Source organism: Hyperolius riggenbachi, chromosome 7 (genome assembly GCF_040937935.1).
Source record: "Hyperolius riggenbachi isolate aHypRig1 chromosome 7, aHypRig1.pri, whole genome shotgun sequence".
Lineage (NCBI taxonomy): Eukaryota > Metazoa > Chordata > Amphibia > Anura > Hyperoliidae > Hyperolius > Hyperolius riggenbachi.
In genome coordinates, this window is record NC_090652.1 from 274,467,834 (window position 1) to 274,487,600 (window position 19,767).

Consider the following 19,767-nt stretch of genomic DNA (forward strand, 5'->3'; position numbering starts at 1 on the left):
GCCACACCCACCTTCCTCTCATGCCATGCTTCCCCCAGCTCTGGGCAAAACCTACTGTTTCACCCAAACCTGCTCCTGCCCCTCTGCCCCAAATCTGGTCAGACTTCCAAAAATCCACTCCTCTAACAGCATAGCCCCGCCCACCTTCTTCTCATGCCATGCTTCCCTCAGCTCTCGGCACACCCTACTGCTTTACCCCCACCTGCTTCCGCCCCTCTGTCCACATCACAGTCCAGCCTCTTCACCAATGCACCAAGAGAGAGCAAATAACATGAAGCAGATTTTCCAAACAAGCATTAGAACACCCTGGCCCATATGCAATTAACTTTTTCTCCTGAGTTCTCTCCAATTTGATATTTTTAAACTTGTCAATAAAATGCCTTTTAAGCCACCAGCATGCAAGAAAATACTAAAAATAACTTTGATAGTTCCTTTCCACCTCCTTTTCAGTATTTTTTAGTTGACAAGTGCCAGAAAATTATTTTAAATAGAAAATATTTTTTTTTCTCTTAGGAGAAAATATACTGGGGCTGAGATTACATTATTGTAAAATAGGGCTAAAATCAGAAATGCGCCAAGCTTTTAGCGAGCTTGTTACACCGCCACATAAAATATCTGTGCCATGTTAGAAGTTATCACTCAATAAATCTAATGAAAAAGGGTAAGAAATCATACCTCACCAAGGGAAAAGTATCGCCTGGGAATCTGGGAGTCTGGGTAGATGTTTTCAAGGTACCAGGAAAATGGATGACACCTCAGTCTCTCTCGCAGAGCTTTCCTCTCTGCCACATCACCGTAATCAACCTTGACAACTCCTGCAACATTGGAGAAAAGGCTTTTATTTAATTGTCTTCCTTAAGGCGAAGCATTGGCACGTGTTCAGCTGCTGGGTTGTTCTTCTAAACCAGCTTTATTAAATAAAGGACAAAGAACACGGGAGTGGCTTATTAATTTCACCACACAGAAGACACTGCAAAGCAGAAGCACTCTCACTGTTCTGTACATTTAACACAAGGCAGTCCCACTCATTAATTGTCCGGTTCGGGTCCACTGTAAGAAGCGCCAGTATACAGTGGCTGGATAGTGTACTGGTTAAGGGCTCTGCCTCTGGCGTACATTTGAAAAGGGCGCCTGGAAAAAAGGGCGCCTAATATAGACAAAAAAAAACAGATTCGCTAGAAAGGGTGCCTGGTGTAGCCAAAATGCCAAATTCTGCTACAAAGGGCGCCTGGTGTAGGCGAAATGCCAAACTTGGCTACAAAGGGAACCTGGTTTTAGTTTAGTCCTAGTTTATAAAAAGGATGCTGTTATAGGTAAGATCTGGAGGTGCCCAACCCCTCCCTGGTGGTGCCTAACCCTAACCCCTCCCTGGTGTTGCCTAACCCTAAGACCCCCCTAGTGGTGTCTAACTCCTCCCTGGTAGTGCCTAACCCTGACATCCCTCCCTGGTGGTGCCTAACCCCAAGACCCCTCCCTAGTGGTGCCTAACCCTAAGATCCTTCCCTGGTGGAGCCTAACCCTAAGACCCCACCTAGTGATTACTATGACCTAACTTCTCCCTACTCTCACACAGAATCCTCCCCTGGTGGTGCCTAACCCTAAGACACCCCCCCCCCCCCTAGTGGTGCCTAACCCTAAGATCTCCCCACTTGTGATGCCTAATCCTATTCCTAACCCCCCCCCCCCCCCTGCACCCCCTGAATCAAAAATCTCGGCTACAAAGGGGCGCCCTTTTGTAGCCGAATCGAAAACCTTGTAGCAAAAACAAAAACTTGGGAACCCCTTTCACCACCTTGCAGCCGAGATTTGCAGAAATAACATTGAAGTCTATGGAGGCGCCCTTTTAATACAGATGGTTCAGGCACCCTCTTCAACCGATTCCCTGCCTCTGACACAGGAGACCTGGGTTGAAATCTTGTCTCTTCCTGTTCAGTAAGTTAGAACCTATTAAGGAAGGAGTCCTTGGGCAAGACCCCCTTAACACTGCTACTGCCTACAGAGCACATAGTGGCTGCAGCTCTGCCGCTTTGAGTCCACCAGGAGAAAAGCACAATATAAATGTTCTGTGTCTTGTCTATACAGATCGGAGACCAATCCGAAGCATCAGGCTACTGCTGGATTGCAACAGACCAATAAGATTCCATCCTGGTTTGGGGAAGGCTTCCTATCATTCTGCAATCCAATGCGGAGCCTGAAGCTGACAACTAGCGGTCATATTTTTAGCCAAGAATCATTTGAGCTGATTGCTCAAACAATTCTTTGCTAAAAATTGGACCAAGTAGTTATCTGATCGATAAATGCAATCGGAAATAAAATGTTGTAATAATTCATTGACACCATGAACAAACCAATCTGTACATGCTATCCATCACAACTGATTAGAAAAATATTTTTTCGATTGATAAAATGGCTGTTGAGCAATCATTTTTACATACTGATTGGGGACACTAAGGGAGTTTATTATCTGCCAATCCGATCACAATTATCTGAATGCTCAAATGATTCTTCGCTTAAAATTTAGTTAGTCGCCACCTTGATGCTTCTGATGGGGCTCAGATCTGTAAATTGGCGCTTGTCCCTTGTATTGGACCTGACGGTGACAGGTACTTCGAGCGGGTGGCGACAGGATACAGAATGGAAAAACTGATGTAAAACGTATGCCAATGTAAAAAACTCATCAGTTTTAAATGGAAAAATTATCAATTTTCCTCTGATACAGTGTGAAACCGGCCTTAAAGGGACTCCGAGCTCAAAATAGAAATGAAATCGGTACTCACCTGGGGCTTTCTGGAGCTCAGTGTAGGTCAGGAGGTCCCACGGCGTCCATCTGGCTCTTCTACCAGGGCCTGGCCAGAAATGGCTCCCGGTGCATGCGCAGTACTGTCACGCCGGCCGCTGAGATGACGCGAGGCGGCCGGCGTGGTGACGACAGACATGACGTTTTAGGAAGAAGGAGCCCGACATTTGGGCCCAGTGTTGCCGGGAGCCTACGGGGAGCCATTTTTGGCCAGGCCCTGGGAGAAGAGCCAGATGGACGCCGTGGGACCTCCCGACCTACACTGGGCTGCAGAAAGCCCCAGGTGAGTACCGATTTCGTTTTTATTTTGAGCTCGGAGTCCCTTTAATGTAAACCAGAGACGAGACAAAGCACCCTCATGTATTTTACCATATATATCAGTGGGAACATTAGAGAAAACACCTAACCTGCTCTCTTTTTCATCCTTCACTGCTCAGCCTGCTTGTTCAGCCCTGATAAAATCCCGACTGAGCATTCAGTCTGGCTTTGCTCATGAATCATTATAGCTGAGTCTGTCTTCTCTGATGTCTTAATTTAAAGCCCAAGCCTGCCCCCTTCTGGCTCTGCTCTCCCTTTTCTGTATACTTGCAGCATCCCAGAGAGCTGTGATAAGATAGGAGGAACTGCTAATGTAAGGGTATATTATAAAACGTTTTTGTTTTTTTTAATCTATATTTGTTATTCATAAGAGTTTTTTTTTTTTTTTTTTTAGAAATGGTAATTTCATTTTGTACAAAGTCCACTAAATAATATGCTTTTCTGATGAACTGTGTTTTGCATAGAGTTTTAGTAAAAAGACACACAAAAAACAGCACACTAGAGCAGCGAAAATACCAGGTATAGTATTTATTTTGTAAAATCTATCGGGGGATATGTTTATTTTGCGCCAAAGCGTTCATCTCTGGTTTCCTTTAAGCAGCTGTAGTGTGTGTATTTCAACAAAGTTATATTATTGTTTTCATAAAGTAAAGAATTAATATACGAGTTACATTAGATATTACAATTCTAAAATTGCTGCAGGAGCCATTTTGGAATTGATTTCTAAAAAATGACCTTCCAATTAAAATCTGAGATAAACTTGCCATCTTTAGCCTTTCAGCAATGAGAGCAAGGAGTCTGTGCAGGACTTCCCAGTAGCCAAATCTTTATACTTGTATAATTGGCTGACTGATTTTCCCAGCGACTGGCACAGATCATGTCATTTTTTTCTTTAGCATTCCTACCACTGCGTTCAAGTTACCCGCTTTCCATCTTTTTGATTCACGAGCCAAGAATACTTTATATTTACAGGGAAGCCGGCGAGGCAAAGGGCCTGTAAACTGCAGACGTAATCGTTGTTTCTCCTAATTACATTTCTGCAGATTTTGTGTTTGGCGGTCTCTAATCCATACTTCTTGTTTCTTTTTCATGTTTTTTTGATGTTTTGCTGCTTTAGATCCTTCCATTTATCTGTTAGAGGGCAGACGCGGGCTGAAAACAAGTCTATTTACCTTATCAGGCTTATGTTTCCTGTCTGTGGCGTTCCGCTGTGCGAACTTATCAGAATACAGCAGTGATGGAAGTAAATTACCGCCTTTATCCTCCCTGCTCATGTATTGTCTGCACCGCCAAATCTCCTCAATTTACAAAACAGCCTTCCATACGTAATCTACGCTGCAACAACAGCTACAGAATATTCACTTTGTTGTGTCAGAGAAATACAGCCTATAAAATAAAATGTATTGTATTTAGACAGGTGATGTATGTTTGCACTAAATACATTTTGCAGTGAAGGTGTCTCTCTGATTTCCCTGTGTTGGGAAAATGTGACTTCATCTTTCTCGATTGGTTAAAGGGACTCTGAGCAGAGGCATAAAATTAAAATCTGGACTTGCCTGGGGCTTCCTCCAGCCCCCCTGTAGCCCGCAACTGTGAAGTGCCCCGGCGGCCGGCGTCCTCTGGGTCCCTCTCGCAGTCCCCCTGGCGGCTCGTGAATGCTTTGGCTTTCGCTGTGAGCGTCCTGCGCATGTGCAGTTCACTAAAGACTGAACCGCACATGCACAGGATGCTTACAAGCGACCAGCGTGATGACGTGTCTGGTGTGTGCATGGGCCAGGCAAGCGCGACTTCAGTCAAAGTCACCGGATTAACCCAGCGGGACCCAGAGGACACTGGGGGGACCTGGCAGGCTACGGGGGGGGCTAGAGGATCCCCAGGTAAGTCCAGATTTTAATGTTACACCTCTGCTCAGGGTCCCTTTAAATACAGTATAGGTGGCCAATCATCAGGCGACTTGGTGACCGATTGATGATCTTATTCGATAATTATCGGAATGGATGAAAATCGGTGCCACCAAGAGCATGCCTGGTTGACGATGCGACTAATTTCGGGCCAAAATTGGTTGCATATATCGATTGGACATGCTGCAAGATGTAGGGCGGACTTGCTTGATTGGGTGTACGGCATTAGCAGCGTGCGATGTTGGGATGAACAACGAACACGACAGAACCCCTGTCTCTAGCTAATGTAAAATGTCCTACCCTCCGGGCAGTATATTCTACCTGTCCATGTCTGCCACTGGCTCCGCCTTCATACACGCGCCGCACGTGGTTTCCTGCATACCGCGGACGGGTGTATGATGTCACACATGCGCACTTATACGCTGGCAACCACGTGAGGCATGTGTATGAAGACGGAGTCAGCAGTGGACACCGACAGGCAAAATATACTGCACAAGGCACAGGGGGAAACACTTTACATTGGGGGGGAAAGTGTGGGAGGCGGCAGATGCGGCGTCACAAGGCCGATTCCCAAGATATTTCATGCTGAAATCAATCAGGAATTGGCTAGTGGTGTATGGGCAGGCAACAGATCTCTCTCAGATTCGATCAGAGAGAGATCTGTCTCTTGGTCGATCTGCCAATACATTTTTTTATGTATGGGCACCTTGTGTCTCAGAGAACAGACAGACCCACCGGAGTAGCAATAGGGCTAAGGTTTAGAAAGGGAACTGCCCATATACTCACAGAGTGCATATACTCACAGATGGCAAAACAATCAATTAAACCTCTCTAAAGGTGTCCATTAACAATACGATTTAGCAAATGATTGACCTTCCAATCGATCCCTAAGGATAGTGTTGTTGGTGCAAATTAACAATCGATCCAACAATGGTTCCATCAAATTGTTTTTTGGGATTAATTCCATTTGAAATGATTGGATTGGTTAAATATTTGACCCAGTTTATGGGCTCGATCAATCGTTTGCTTCCAATCACAATTATCAGATTGGAAGATCAAGCATTCACTAAATTTGTATTGATTATGGACACTTTAAAAAGAATCGATTCAGGAAAGAAAAATCACACACTCCCCATCCATCGATTTTCAATAGATTAAAGCAGGGAATCTATTGAAAATCGATCAAACTGCAGCGTTGTAAAGTTTTATGCAGTGCAATGCTATGGGATGTCGATCTACTACAGCTCATGGCCAGCCCCTAATTGGCCTACATCATCTTTTCTGTCCGATCGACACTTGCAATCAATATTTGATCAAAATCGGTTGAAAGTCAGTCAATCAGACATTTTAGGAGAATCAGTTCTCTGCATATCAGATCTAAAGGGAATTTAAAGTAATTACTCTGCATGCTGATTAATCTGTTTAAAGGAAACCTGAAGAGAAAATAAACTTATGAGATAATGAATTGCATGTGTAGTATGGATGATGGATCATAGAACATTGGTAGTATAGAAAAGTTTCATTTTTATTTTAAGTTTGATAGCTTTGTTTTGAAATTTGCATTTGTTACAGCTAAAGTCTAGAATCCACACTCAACACTTGTTGCTGTAAAACGCTGGCAGATAACATGCCTGTGGCTTCCATTTACTTTTCAGGAAACTGAGTGAAGTCGACAAGCTGTTGGACAAGCTCATTTGCAAAGATAACACATTTTATTTTTTGGACTATAAGACTCACTTTTTCTCCCCCAAAAGTGTAGGCAAAAAGTCACTGCATCTTATAGTCCAAATGCAGGGAGTTCCTGACTTGTGAACACCTGCCAATACAAGCCTCTAACCCGTCGCAATGTCGGGGACTCCCTGTACTGTGTCCATGCAGAGGAGGACACAGGGGGACAAATGGAGGACACAGGGGGACACAACAGGGATAGAGGACACAAGGAGGACCGAGGCGGACACAGGAGGACACAAGGGGGACAGAAGAGGGACTACATTGTGGAAACTGGCACAATACAAAGTGTGTGCTGATATCCTTGGTGTGCTGATAATACTTGTGGATTCTATAAGAGGTACAAAGGGGGCATAATCCACAAGATGCCCCTTCACCATGTATGCACCAGGTTTAGTACGGTATATATATATATATATATATTTGTCCCCTGGTTTTTGTCCTCTAAACCTAGGTGCGCCTTATGGTCAGGAGCGTCTAAGGGCGGGTTCACACGGGTTTCTGTGTCGCTTGGCGCCACATTTAAACGCCTGTGTTTAAATGCCAGCTTTTGAAGGCTTTTGAGAAGCCTTCGACACTAGCAGTTCAGGTCTCTGCAATTTTTTCCTGGCGTTTATCGCCTCTGAAAGCAACATGTTGCTTTGGAGATGAGACGAGACGCGATGCCGGGATCTACCACCAAGCTTTCCTAAAAGCCTGCAAAAGACAGCTCTAAATGCTCCCATTCACTTGAATGGGAAAGCGGTAGATCCTCCAAAAAAATGCAGCGTCTGAAACGACACATTAAATGCCACAAAAACACCCATGTGAACCAGCCCTTATAGTCTGAAAAATATGGTATTTCTATACTGAAAAACAGAAAGGGGCTTCAGATAATTTCTTAGTAGAGCTAGTACTATATGTGTATATGTTTTATCTCATCAGGTCACTTTAGGTACACTGTAAACTGACCTCAGTGTACTAGCACTAGTGGTAGTCCAATTTATGGCTTTTTACAGTAGACTTGTGCCTTGATGCCCCCCTCCTGGAATTTTCACGCTTCAACCTCTATTGCCAGGAGAGCGTTATTAAAGCAGTCAATGCTGACACTGCATAAGTATATTGTTCTAACAAAATCCCAGCTGATTCATGCATCCACCAGAGTTTTGCATCATAAATAGATCTTGTTTATGCTAATAAGCTCAGTCAGATTTTGTTATGTGAACAAACCTCATATTAGGGCACTTCGGGATGCAAAAAGATGGTGCCTTGAAAATAGAACAGTTAGAAAATAGAAATAAGTAGTTATCTTGTCATGCTGATATGTTGGTAAAGTTTGCTTTTCATTTGCTATATGGTCTATTTCTTTCTTTTTGTCTTTAAACAAACTATCCCCCACCCCCTTATATTTCCCGCCCTTACAGTGGACCTGAACTCTTGCACAGGACACAAGGAAAACAGAGATAAATGCACCCTGTATGTATTTAGAGAGTTTAGCCTGTCTAATTCCCCCTCATTTGTGTCTATTCACTAGTTGTAATTTGATCCCTCCCCTGTGTCACATGACTGCCTATGGCAGATAAGCCCATTTGAAAGCTCAGGCTGCAAACAATAGGTCTGCTTCCATGAATCAGGAAGCAGAAACTGTGCAGATTTATTGCACGACTTGTATCAGCTGTAACAAATGCATGTGTTTTGTTTAAAGGTTATTATGCTGTTGTGTATCTTTTAGAGCAGAGAGGAGGTCTGAGTTCAGGTCCACTTTAAAGAAAACCTGAACTGAGAATTAAAAGTCAAAATAAGCATACACAAGTCATACTTACCTTCCATGTAGTCTACTCCTCAGTGTCTTTCTCCTGTCCAGCGTCCTGTTTGTTCACTGTGATCAAGGGAATTTTACGTCCTCCATTTTGAAAATGGCCATTACCCATAACAGCTTTCTGGTCAGCACACAGTTAAACTGTAACATCGCCCACTTGAGCCATAGGGAAACATGGACATTACCTGGTACATCAGTTTTCCTCTCAGCTATAACTGACAGCAACTGATATATTTCAGATCTGACAAAATATTGTCAGAACAGGAAGGGATTATTGTCAGAAGAAAATGGTGAGCTTCTGAGAGGAACTGATGGCAAGGTAACTATGTAATGTTCATTTGAAGTTACCTCATGTGTTTATTTTAAATATTTTTACTCAGTACAGGTTCTCTTTAAGGGGGGGGGGCGCTGCCTGGTAAATTAGAGCTTGAAAGAGGAGTGTCTTTGACTGCCAGAGCACTAAACCCAAAGATTAAGGCCTCCTTTTCACGAACTGTTGATAGGCAGTGAAATGCCTCTCAAACTCTCTCAACTGCTCACTGCTGCATGGTAACTGCTTGTTGCTGCCTAGTAACTGCTCACTGCTGCATGATAACTGCTTACTTCTGCCTGGTAACTGCTTGTTGCTGCCTAGTAACTGCTCACTGCTGCCTGGTAACTGCTTGTTGCTGCCTAGTAACTGCTCACTGCTGCATGATAACTGCTTACTTCTGCCTGGTAACTGCTTGTTGCTGCCTAGTAACTGCTCACTGCTGCCTGGTAACTGCTTGTTGAACACACAGCTCAACAGTCCATGGAAAGGAGGCCTTAGGCCGGTTTCACACTGCGGATTGGCCTTCATGCATTACTGCGTTAGTACACGGTAATCCAAGTCTGGCAACCGGCCAAGCACGAAGTGACGCTCACTTCCTGTGGCTGATACAATAACGTGCACGGAAGAGTATTGCTCAAATACACTTCCGCGCATGTATGATGCGTAAAACTTGCGGCGGGCATTATAACAAACATGCGTCGCTATAGACTTACATGACTTCCAGTCCACCGCATGTCGCTGCAGAGTAACATAGGTTGGCCCTGGCGTTGGGGGATGCAATGAAAATGTCACATTTGTCGCATTGCGCCGTACCATGTCAGTATGAAAGGCACCATAGACTAACATTGGTCTGCGGTGGGGTTTGGTAAAACTGCCGCACCGCACCAGTGTGAAAGGGCCCTAAAGGTCATATGTTGCAAAAAAAAAATAGAATGTTCTTTTTGATGCCAATAAACAGTAATATCCTATCACCATCATTGTAAAAATCGCAACACCTCATTTTGTCAAATATTTGCTTTTATGCCAAAAAAACAAAACAAAAAACAATGGAAATAGGATGGTGATATTAGCTGTGAAAGTTACTTCAGATTATTGTACAACATTTTGGGATTACGAATGCTGCAGGGCAATACTAAAGAAGTGTAATCATAACATTTATGCAAAAAAGATGTACACATCTTTACAAAAAAAAAAAAAAATGTTTTGTAATAGGAGTCCTTTTTGCTGAATCGCGTCCCTAGGCAATGTAGCAGCATAGGCTCCACTGCTTGCCACATGACCTTTTTTTTGGTTGCCTAATTACCGGTAGGCTACGCTTCCACTGTAGTGTGACATTTTTGTGTCCAAACAAAGTATGCAATTTTTCTGATTGGTGAAAAATAGCATGTAAATTGGTATGCGCTTTTATGCAAATTTTTGTATGCATAAATGAGAAAAAGGAATCCATGGCCAATAATGCAAAGATAACACTCATCTGATAAATAAACCAATACTTTATTAGGCCTGGTGCACACCAGAGGAGTTTTTCTGAGTGTTTTGAGTTTTTAAATCTGCTGCTAATGTTATCCTATGTGTCTGTGCACACTGGAGCAATGAGGTTTTGTAAAAAAAAACAACATAGCATTACATTGGGAAGAGCTTTTGAAACCTCTAGTGCCCAAACGCTAGAGGTTTCAAAATCTCTTCCCAATGTAACGCTATGGGTTTTTTTTACAAAACCTCATTGCTCCAGTGTGCACAGACACATAGGATAACATTAGCAGCAGATTTAAAAACTCAAAACGCTCAGAAAAACTCCTCCGATGTGCACCAGGCCTTAGGCCCAGTGCACACCAAAACCGCTAGCAGATCCGCAATATGCTAGCGGTTTTGGGAGCTGATTTCAGAACGATTCTAGGTATGTTTAGGGCCCATTCACACTTGTGCGTTTTCAGAGCAATTTCAGCTTTGCTGAAACTCGCTAGCAATTTGAAAAACGTGTGCACAATGAAAGTGTATGGAAGTGTTCTCATCTAAGCGTTTAGCGATTTGCTGAAACGCAAATGCGTTGCATGCAGCGTTTTCTGAGCGATTCTGCAGCGATTAGCGAATCAATAAACGTATTTGAATTGAACTAGAAATCACAAAAAGCTAATCGCAGGAAAAACGCTCTCTATACAGTGAAAAATCGCTAGGAAAAAACGCCAGAAAAACGTTCAGCGTTTTGCGTTAGCGTTTATCGATTTCTAGTGTGAATGGGCCCTTAGAGAGGTTTTCTAAACATACCTAGCGGTTCTGGGTGCGTTTTTGTGTAGCAGATTACACATATTGTTACAGTAAAAGCTGTTACTGAACAGCTTCTGTAACAAAAACGCCTGGCAAACTGCTCTGATCTAGCGTTTTTCAGAGCGGTTCGCGTTTTTCCTATACTTTACATTGAGGACGAAGCGCTTCAGAAAACCGCAAACGTGCAGCAGGGGGCACGTTTGCGGCTGGGCAAAAACCTCAAACCACCGGTGTGCACCATCCCATTGCAATACATTAGACAAGCGTTTTTACAGGCGGATGCGGCCGGCGGATCGCTCCAAAAACCGCTCGGTGTGCACTAGGCCTTAAAGGACATATCCCAATAATAAAAATGCAGGCTGATCACCAGCTACACGGGGAGGCAATCCAGAGAAATAAATACATAAATGTATAATTTGATTACACTCGGAGAAAACTGCACAGATATGAGGCCTGGAACCCACTAGAGTGTTTTTTTTTGAGTGTTTAGGGAGCACTTTCAATCGCTAGCGATTTCCCTAAACGCTCTACCAATGTAAATGGATGGGACAGATTCCACTAGAGCGTTTGTGATTAAGCAAATCACAATCGCAGGACATTCAGCATTTTGGGAGCGTTTCCATGCTAATGAATTGTATAAGAGCAGGGAAATTACTCCTAAAACGCTATCACAAATCACTAGCGATTGCGATAGCGGTTTGCGCTTTCTAGTGGGTTCCAGGCCTAAATGCTACTTGTCAGAAAACTGTACCACATAAATAAATCACTACGATCTCCAAGATCAAATGCAGTATAATCAAGAGGCAATGCAGTTGTGCAGCAAAGGTGATCAATATCGCATAGTGCTGCTTACCACCAGTGAACTGTCTCCCCTCCTGTCCTGATGACCACAAAGACCTTAGGTCCTGACATCACACTGTGGGAGGGGTTTCACCATAATATCAGCCACACAGACCCCCTGATGGGTAGCAGGAAAAAAAGGGCGCCGGCTGAGGGTGGACGAAAAGCAGGGGCGTAACAATAGATCCTGCAAGGGATGCCTCCGCAGGGGGGGCAGAAGCCACAGGGGGCCCGTGGGGGGAAAAGTTTGAGAGACTGACAGCTAAGGGCATGGAGAGAAAAAAACGTATTCTGCTCTCGCACCATTGTTATATTGACTGCATGTGTCCACCACACAGATAAGGAATCATACACACTTTGGAATTTGTACACTGTCCCTGCTCCCTAGGGTTCATAAAAAACACCTGTCTCTCACTGCAGCAAAGTTCTGATGACTTCATGTACAACCTTACAAACAGAGGAGTCACATTTAAAAAAAAAAGTTGTAGACTTTCCCTTTTCAGCAATCACTCCAAAGAGATTCATAGATTCTTATCACACACAGGCTAATGACCTTATGGTGTCTGATTACTTTTACAACACAGTGGAGTGGGTAAGATTGATGTCTGACTGTCACTGCCTCATTGAGAGCTTGTTGTCTAATACTGAGTCCAAGATCCTGTAATAACAGTATCAATCAGTGACATTCTGAATGTTTTACCAAAGTTACAATAAATACTATATCTTATGTTCAGCATGTCATTGTTGTTCCTCCATATAGCATGTGCTTTCATGTAGTAAAATAATATGGTTGTGTGTGTATGTATGTACTGGGAGCAGAGCTGTAATGAGGAACTTGTCGGATGCAAGGGGCTGGAGGAAGCCCCGGGTAAGTAGATCTGGGGGGTAGCATAGATTGCCTGACGTTTTCTTTAAGTTTAACTGTTTTTATTTGCATGGGGAAAACACAATGGTCCTTTTCACAGTTTTCCTGTGCAGAAGGTGAGGGAGGTGGGGGCGCCCCATCCAAAGTTTTGCGGGGGGGCCCAAAATTTCGCATGGGGGCCCAGTGATGTCTAGGGGGTCTAAGGGTGCCGTCATAGACTCTAATGCAATTATTGTTAATACAGCGAAAAAAGGGCGTGCAATAAATATCGTTAAAGCGGACCCAAACCAAACATTTTTTTAAATTAAAAATATTTAGTTGCACCACTCTGACACATACAAAGATAAATAAACACTCCTTCAAGCCTATGAGCATTTCAGTGCATGCTTTTCACCCTTCTCTTTTCATAGCTAGGGTTATACTGGGGGCAGCCATTAGCAATTCCTCCATTGCCAGACACCATCTACTCCACCAGTTTGCCGGAAAAATTCCGGCAATTTGAAAGGAAGGGAGGGGTTCCTCCAATAAATGTAAAATATTTTATATTTGTCATCATGCAGCTGAAAAAAGGCTGAGATTTATTATTATAATTTAGAAAATAGATTTTATTTCTGAAATCTTGTATTTTTAATTTGGGTCCACTTTAACAACCTTAGAACATTATAGTTTTTGAAGTATGTTAACGTTTTAGAAGCTTGCAATGTTATATTTTTGGTCATATTATTTTGTTTATATGTACAGATTTTACGTTATCAAAGATATTATCATTACTATCTATAAAAGGGTGTTTCTGCAGAGGGAGTTGTTAGGGTTAGGCACTACCAGGGGGAGTGGTTAGGGTTAGGCACCACCCGGGCAGCTGTTAGTTTTAGGCATCACCAGGGGGGGTGGTTAGGGTTAGGCTCCACCAGGGGAGTGGTTAGGGTTAGACACCACCGTAGGGTGGTTAGGGTTAGGCACCACCGGGGGGTGGTTTAGGGTTAGGCGCCCACGGGGGGTGGTTAGGGTTAGGCGCCATCAGGGGAAGGTTCTGTGTGAGGGTACGGTTGGGTTAAGCTGTATTGTTGAATTACGTAACAATATTTAACGTTAATATATTTTCGTTATTATTTCTCGCCGGTTTTTACAACGGTATTTATTGTTAACAAAGCTTGACAACTATTTTTATCGTTATCAGATTTCGTTAATAACCAGCGCCATTTCGTTATCAAGTCGGGCACTTTTTCATGGTGCCCTTTTTTCATGCACACCCCTGATGATCTATTCAAGAAAAGGTAAATATTTTTTTCGAGGGAAAAAGGGAATCAGCTACTGATTGGGATGAAATTCAATCCTTGGTTACAGTTCCGAAAACCGATCTGCCAAATCATTGGTGTAAGACCGCTAATAACTTCCTGATGTCATCTTGATCTCACAGATACAGACCTGGGTTAGATTAATTCTGCATACCATTGAAGCATTTCTGTCAGTTAATTAAAATTTAATTTTCTCACCAATATGCGCGTTGTATTAAACCATTGACAAGGAAATGTAAGGGGAAAATTACTTTTTGGTCCCACGTGCCCCGGCATGGAAACCCATGGCAACTGGGCGGCCTTGCTGGCAGCATGCTGCACACGTAATAGAAACTAGAAAGAAGGTTACACACCGTTGCAAGACTAATCAATGTGAAATAAGTTCTCCTCAAATGTTTTCAATAAGGGTTATTCTCTTCATGCCTTAACAGGCCCATCTATCGGGAGATGTGAGAAGTAGACTGAGGAGGCATCTCAGACACGTAGCGAGCAATCAGCACATTTATCAAGCCGTGACATGCTCATTATGACACGGGAATATTAATTGGTTAAGTTAATTTAGTAAAAGGGTGAATGGGCTATAAAAAGATCTGATATTAAAGGGAACCTGAGGTGAGAGGCAGATGGACACTGCCATATTTATTTCCTTTTAAAGGGGTTCTGTGGAGGGGCTCAAAAGACAAAATCCGACACTTCTATCGGCTCCCTGCAGCTGTCATGTCCCGCGCCGTCCTCCTACGATCGTCGGTTCCCCGCCGCAGGTCCCGGTGTAATATTCGTCTAAATAGACGAATAGTGTTTGATCCCACGCGCATCATAGGGAGCTTACAAGGCAGGTACAGTACGAAGTTTTCTTGTACTGCGCCTGCACAGTAAGCTCCTGATGATGCACACATCCCATGACGCATCCACAGCCGCGCAGCCGCAGTCTAGGTAGACGCAAGATTAGACTGGGACCGGCGGCGGGAAATGGAGGACAGCGCAGGACATGACAGCTGCAGGGGGCCGATAGAAGCCCCAGGTATGTGTCGGATTTTGTCTTTTTAACCCCCTCCACAGAACCCCTTTAAGCAATACCAGTTGCCTGGCTATCCTGCTGATCCGTTGCCTCTAATACTTTTAGCCATAGACCCTGAACAAGCATGCAGCAGATAAGTTGTTTCTGACATTATTGTCAGATCTGACAATACTAGCTGCATGCTTGTTTCTGGTGTGATTTTATTTATGTTAGGCATGTTTGCCCCTGTTAAAACGTCGATATCCTGCGGCAGAACGAGGATTTTTTACCCCCCAAATCCCCTGTGCAAAATCCACGACTTTCTTGGTCGTGGATTTTGCCGCCCCAGGAAGCAGAGCTTTCGGCTGCAGCTCTGCCTCCATGCTCGTGAATCAGCGCGGATCTCCGCCTCTCCCCGCCCCTCTCTGTGAAGGAAGATTGAGAGGGGCGGGGAGAGGTGACGATCCGCGCTGATAGACACGTGTAGAGGCAGAACTGCAGCCAAAAGCTCTGCCTCTCACGAAGTGCTCCTCGCATTGTGCCCCAGGGGGTAAAAACCCTCGTTCTGCTGCTAGATAGCTGTGCCTAACATAAATAAAAGGTAAAAAGCCATTTTTAAATCAGCTTCAGACTCTATTTATACACAAAGTATTGCTTTGTGTATAAATAAATACAACAGTGCTCAGTAAAGTTGTATGAAAGTCATGTCCCTGTTGGATCAACTTGATTTTACCGTAAATACCGACAGTGACAACTTTATAAAATAATATTTGATCTTTCTCTTCAGTAGTTGTAGTAAAACCTTAATTTTCAAATCAACATTAAAGAGGCACTAAAGTGAAAAAAAAAACCTTATGATGTAATGACTTGTATGTGTAGTACTGATAATAAATAGAACATTACCGGTAATAGCAAAATAGTCTCATATTTTAGATATGTAGCTTTTTTACTCAACATTGCATAATTCTGTCATATTTGCAATTACAAGCCACACTGTATTTTAATCTATAAAACAATCAGAGCTAATGACCCATTCAGCTTCACTGCAGTAAAAATCTTATCTTAACCACACCTGTATTTCCATGGAACGAGCGGCCGTTCCATGTCAGTTCACGGAGGGTGTCTCCGTGAACAGCCTGCGAGCCTTCGATCGCGGCTCGCAGGCGAAATGTAAACACTTGGGGAAGAAATCCCCGGTATTTACGTCACACGGCGCTGCTTTTGCAGCAGCGCCGTAAAGGAGATTGGCAATCCCTGGCCTCTGATTGGCCGGGGATCGCCGGCATCTGATAGGCTGCAGCCTATCAGAGGCGGTACAGGACGGATCACCGTCCTGTGCCGCCCTTAGTAAGGAGGAGAGGGAGGGGGGAATAGCGCTGCAGAGGGAGGCTTTGAGGAGCCCCCCCCCCACTCGGCAGTAGGCAGCAGCGGCAATCAGACCCCCCACAGCAGGACATCCCCCTAGTGGGGAAAAAAGGGGGGAAGTCTGATGGCCTGCCTCAAACCAGATCTGTGCTGCGGGCTGAAGAGCCCACACAACACAGATCACATAATAATCAGCCGGTCCTTAAGTAGTCTGTCTCTGACTGTTTCTATGATGTATAAGTGCTCCAGAAAACAGTGATCCAAGTTGGGTTGGAGAGCTCCGAGAAGCTCTTTTGCATATATAAGTGAAGTTTTTTTTAACTCTTCCTATACTGGAAACAAAATGAGACTCATACCTTTGCTACTAATGTACTATTACTTAGCTGTACTACACACACAAATCATTATCTCATAATTTTTTCTTCACTTCAGATTCCCTTTATAGAGACACCGTGACCAAGAGTTTAACTTCACCCCAATCAGTAGCTGATACCCCCTTTCCCACGGTTTCACAAACGGATCATCAGGGGCTCTGTATGGCTGATATTGTGGTGATACCCCTCGACCACGGTCCTGGCAGTTTCCCATCTGTGAACCTTGTTGCATTGTGGGAAATAGCTGTTTACAGCTGTTTCCAACTGCCAAAAAAGCAAGCAGCAGCTACTTCCACTGGCATCACCTGCTAGCAGTAAAAATGTCACCAGGTGATAAATGTCAGAATGTAAATTCAGGGAGAGGAAAGATTTTACAATGTGAAAACACTGACTACATCATTTATACGTAGGTAATTATTGTAAAAATCAAGCACTGTTTTATAACATTATTTTCACTGGAGTTCCTCTTTAAGGCCCCTTTCACACTATAGCGGTACGATTGTCCGTTTGTTGGACAACTGCACTGCAACAGGCAAAGCAGGTTGCACCACACGTCTGGTCTACTTCTGGAAGTCGCAGGGTTATGCACTGCAGCTTCTGCATTACTCAGAAGCAGTGAGGGAGCTGCAGTGCACTGGCAAGTACATTTGATGCGAAAAAAGGTATTTTACCCATGACTTTGCTCCTATGCATTATTTATATTCACTTATCAACTTGATTATTACAATATGTAATGGTAAATTTTAAGTGAATTTAGTCTCAAAGCAGATGAATCTCTTTCTTGCCAAGTCTGTTTGCAAATCTCAATATGGTAGATCTTTCAGATCTTATAAACACAAAAATAATTATAAACAGAAGTTAGAATAGGTTTTGTTTTCTTAAAAACTAGTGAAGCATCCTTTTGGGATAACTTTTGGGTAGTAACTTATTTTATTTAATGTCGTGTACATTTAAGACTGTAATAAAGAAGTTTCAATTACATTTAAAGGACTATTTGGAGGAATATAAAATCATATGTGCTGCTGACATTTAATATTGAAAACACATAAACTGTAAAATACATATTGGTAATTTTATTGCGGGGATATTCGTTTTAAAGCCTTAGTTGAGAGATAATTTGCAAAATATTGTATTTTTTTCCCCTTTTACCATGCTTAATTTCCTTAATTACACCCGAGGAAGCAGATAGACGTCTGTGTAATTTTACCCGTGTTTCCCCGAAAATAAGACACTGCCTTATATTAATTTTGCTCCAAAAGATGTGTTAGGGCTTATTTTCAGAGGATGTCTTATTTGGGGGGGAAACAATGGTAGTTTTCCTATACAAAATGTATATGCTGCATGCCATGCTGAAACACAAGCAGCATACACAGAGCTTGTGGTTTGCAGATATTGGCTCTCACTTACAAGAAATTGAAATTCTGCTGATCATGTGGGTAAGAGTCTATTTATTGCAAACAGAAAACTCTGTCAGGCTCCTCAGAGCTATGATAGGATAAGCTGTGTGTCCTGGGAAGAGGTGAAGTGCTGCTGATGCTTATCAAGACAGATCAGGAGGGCTGGCGCCAGCAAAAACACAAATTGCCTGACACACAAATACAGGACTGTAGAACTCACATTATACTGCTGCTCTCCAGTATCCAGGCTTTGTATTGAGTGTGACTTGCTGGTGTCATGTGGGCTGCTGCCTGGTAGGGCTTACATTCGGGGGAGGTCTGATATTTCTAGGAATTCCTGCTAGGGCTTATTCTCAGGGGATGTCTTACTTTAGGGGAAAGACTGTACTACTGATAAAAAAAATAGGCATGTTATAAAAAAAAATACTAAACCTGGTGCATCCATGTTTCATGAGCATCTTGTTAGATGTCCTCCCCCAATTATTGTGTCCCCCTTTACCTCATGTGTCCCCTATGTGTCCTCCTTTGTCCCCTATGTGTCCTTCTGTGTCCCTTTCTGTCTCCATGTGTCCCCTTCTGTCCCCATGTCCTCCTTTGCTCCCCCATGGTCTTTTCTCTCCCTCTGTGTCCTCCATTGCTCCCTCTGTGTGTCCCTTTCTGTCCCCATGTGTCCCCTTCTGTCCCCATGTCCTCCTTTGCTCCCCCATGGTCCTTTCTCTCCCCCTGTGCCCTCCATTGCTCCCTCTGTGTGTCCCTTTCTGTCCCCATGTGTCCCCTTCTGTCCCCATGTCCTCCTTTGCTCCCCCATGGTCCTTTCTCTCCCCCTGTGCGTCCCATTCTGTCCCCCTGTGCCCTCCTCCACTTCCCCCTATCCCTCATGTTTCCTCCTCCCCTGAATAGATGAAAGAAGCAGCAGCACGTTTCTCACCTAATCCATTGGAGCCGGCAGTGGCACTAGGGGAGCAGTGAGAGTGAGGAGAGGTCTCTGATCGCCACTGGAGCTGATGGATAAGGTGAGCCATGCTGCAGCTGCATTTATCTATACACGGCGGAGGGGAGGAGATATGGGTCAGTAGTTCGTATCAGCTAGGGATCTTAACCCATTCGCGTTCCGTTGTTTTCACTTGAGAAATGTTCACCTCCCATTCATTAGTCTATAACTTTATCACTACTTATCAAAATGCACTGATCTATATCTTGTTTTTTCCGCCACCAATTAGGCTTTCTTTGGGGGGTACATTTTGCTAAGAGCCACTTTACTGTAAATGCATTTTAACAGGAAGAATAAGAAAAAAACGGAAAAAATCATTATTTCTCAGTTTTCAGCCATTATAGTTTTAAAATAATACATGCCTCCATAATTAAAACTCACGTATTGTATTTGCCCATATGTCCCGGTTATTACACCGTTAAAATTATGTCCCTATCACAATGTATGGCGACAATATTTTATTTGGAAATAAAGGTGCATTTTTTCCGTTTTGCATCTATCACTATTTACAAGTTTAAAATAA

At 43.4% G+C, this 19,767-nt stretch overlaps 1 protein-coding gene across 6 annotated transcripts in view; it reads right to left on the reverse strand.

The window, feature by feature from the left end:
• The window catches only part of GALNT13 (polypeptide N-acetylgalactosaminyltransferase 13), a 391,024-nt gene that overhangs the window by 63,887 nt on the left and 307,370 nt on the right, over positions 1 to 19,767 (reverse strand). For all 6 annotated transcript variants that reach the window (XM_068245768.1, XM_068245769.1, XM_068245766.1 and 3 more), the window contains exon 8: positions 676 to 815. In XM_068245768.1, the coding sequence (XP_068101869.1) occupies positions 676 to 815 (140 nt within the window). The remainder of the gene's footprint in view (positions 1 to 675; positions 816 to 19,767) is intronic.